Here is a 2,413-nt window from a genome sequence, read left to right on the forward strand (position 1 = left end):
GGCCCGGGCCGCACTCACCCTCCTTGGCTTTCTTCCTCCGGGCCAGAGTTCCTCCGAGTTTCCCCAAGAAGGAGTCATCTTTCTTCCGGGACGGGGGCGACTTGGGAGTAGGGGACTTGGGGACAGACGGCGACTTCTGCGGGGAGGTGGCCATGGCGACGAAGCGGGCAGCCGCGGGCCGGTCGGGACGCGGAGCGGGCGCCGGGCGGACGCGGCGGGGCTGAGGCTGCGGCTTTCCAAACGGAAGCGGAATTATTCCAAGCATTTGAGGCAGCTCACGCTCGCCTTTCCCTTCCCTCTCTCCCTCCCTCGCGCCGCCCTCCGCCCTGAAAGGAGCTGCGCGCTCGGGGCCCGCGCCCCGCTGCTGCCCGGAGCAGGGAGGATGCCCCAGATCTGCCCCTTGCAGGACGTGCGGCCTTACCTGTTTCGGTGTGTGTGACCCTCTCAGCCTGGGAGCCCTGGAGCCTGGAGGCCGTACTTGCCCCGGCTCCGCACTCAGCAGAGTTCCTCGCTCCAACCCAGGGTTCAGTGATTGCTGAACTGAACCCACCTGCTACTCTGTCTCCCGCTGATTTGGCCCGGCTGCTGGGTGAGGAGCTCGCTCCTCCCCTGCATTTCAAACTGTAGTTATTAGGCCCGTGTCTTGTGCCCATGAAAGAGAGTGAGCCTGCTCAGGAAGAAATAGAGGGAACCAAAATGTGTTCGGGCCCCACCAGCTGGACACATCCAGCTGTTCCTGCACTTATCCATGACTGTCAACCTCCTCTACACCCCCAACCAAGAGTGAGAAGTTTGAAGTTCATGAGTACAGGCCAACACCTAGAGACATCTATGTTTCTAGCAGCTCAATGGCTTGTACAAAGGAGGATCCCAAATGTAGGTGGAAACATGAATGGGAAGGTACGGCCATCAGCACCTGTGAGAACCGCCTCTCCACCCCGCCCCCGCCCCCAAATTATCTTGCCTTAAATAAAAGCAACAGAGTGACAGGGGAGTGGCACAAAAGCCAGCATTTCAAGGACTCATGCTGGAAATGATTAAAAGGCACGTTTTACTGTGCTTGGCCACTTGAGGTTCTCACTTGGGCTCCCCTGGCTGTCTCCGGGTCTCTCTTTCACACACACACACACACACACACACACACTCTCTCACACAACCCCTTGGCAACTGTGTTTCCTCCAAGTAGCTACAGCTGATTGACCCTGAGTGATCACCTGACCCAAAGGGCCCTAATGCTTGACTGGAGAGCAGCCAATCAGATAGTCTCCATCAAGAATCTAAGCTAGAGACAGTTGTCAGAAGTCCAGCACTTAGTGATGATAATGCAGACTCAAGACTGGGGGCGTCCATCTTTAGCCACAGGCCTGCCGATGAGTAGAGAAACAAAACAATGGAGCAACGAAGTGTGCTCAAGAAGCCTTGTGGTCTGAGTAATGAAAAACCATGGGAGTAGCTGCCTAGACCTAGAACCTCTTCTGAGGGCCTACCTGTAGTTCTCAGGAGGGCCATCTGTGCTTACTTCCGAGGACATGTTCCTAAAGCCTTGTAATAACCCATCCACCTTTACTTGAGCCAGTCAGCCAACTAACAAGCAACGATTCCTGAGAACATAAATTTAACAAGGTGGTCAACAGATCCTCAGCAGATATGTGTTCATCTTGTCTTTGCTTAAGAGTCGTAATCTGACCTTTTTTGAAAGTTATGCTTTAGCTGTTTCCTCTTACCTAGTAGAAAGCAGAGAACTCACAATGACTGCTAGAATTTTAATGCGGGAGATTACAATAACCACCCGCTCCCGCACCACCACCCTGATAAACCTTAAAGACATGTTGAAACATCAAAGGAGAATCCTGTTTTGATTACATCATTCATAATTCTTGTTCAGGATATTTTATACATAAGGATATGTCCAAAATCTGATCTCCACCCTCGGAACTCTTATCGGGGAATCCTGAGACACACAGCTCAACAGCTGTGTGATTGAGCTGTGTGATCTTGGACAAGTTTACTCCCATTTCTGAGTCTCTGTTTCTTCATCTACAGAATGAAGTGGTGGGAGAACATAATGGTTCTCAAACCTGATTGTGCTTCACAATCCCTTAGGGAGTTTGTTACATTCACGGGCCCAGTCTCTAGAAATTCTGATTCAGTACATCTGAAGTGAAACCAAGGGATAGGTATTTTTTAACAGGGATTAATTACATCAGGTGATTTTGATGTAGCTGATTCATGCACTGATGTTCGGGCACCTAGAACCACTTCCAGCTCTAACGTTCTGTGGTTCTCTACTCTTCACCAATTGCTGACCTCCGTATGCAGGGCTTAGGTTCTAAATACGACATGGTCAAATTTATACATGGAGATCTCTTAAACCGCTCATGCATGCTTTCGCATCTACAATCCTCTTTGGTAA

At 51.1% G+C, this 2,413-nt stretch overlaps 1 protein-coding gene across 1 annotated transcript in view; it reads right to left on the reverse strand.

Moving 5' to 3' along the window:
- PARVA (parvin alpha) overlaps positions 1-550 on the reverse strand; it is a 176,280-nt gene extending 175,730 nt beyond the window's left edge. The window contains exons 1-2 of the mRNA XM_024757131.1: positions 422-550; positions 19-232 (exon numbers count right to left, since the gene is read on the reverse strand). Of these exons, the coding sequence (XP_024612899.1) occupies positions 19-154 (136 nt within the window). The 5' untranslated portion in view covers positions 155-232; positions 422-550. The remainder of the gene's footprint in view (positions 1-18; positions 233-421) is intronic.
- Between the last annotated feature and the right edge of the window lie 1,863 nt (positions 551-2,413).

This window comes from Neophocaena asiaeorientalis, unplaced genomic scaffold, assembly GCF_003031525.2.
Source record: "Neophocaena asiaeorientalis asiaeorientalis breed wild unplaced genomic scaffold, Neophocaena_asiaeorientalis_V1.1 scaffold504, whole genome shotgun sequence".
Taxonomy (NCBI): Eukaryota; Metazoa; Chordata; class Mammalia; order Artiodactyla; family Phocoenidae; genus Neophocaena; species Neophocaena asiaeorientalis.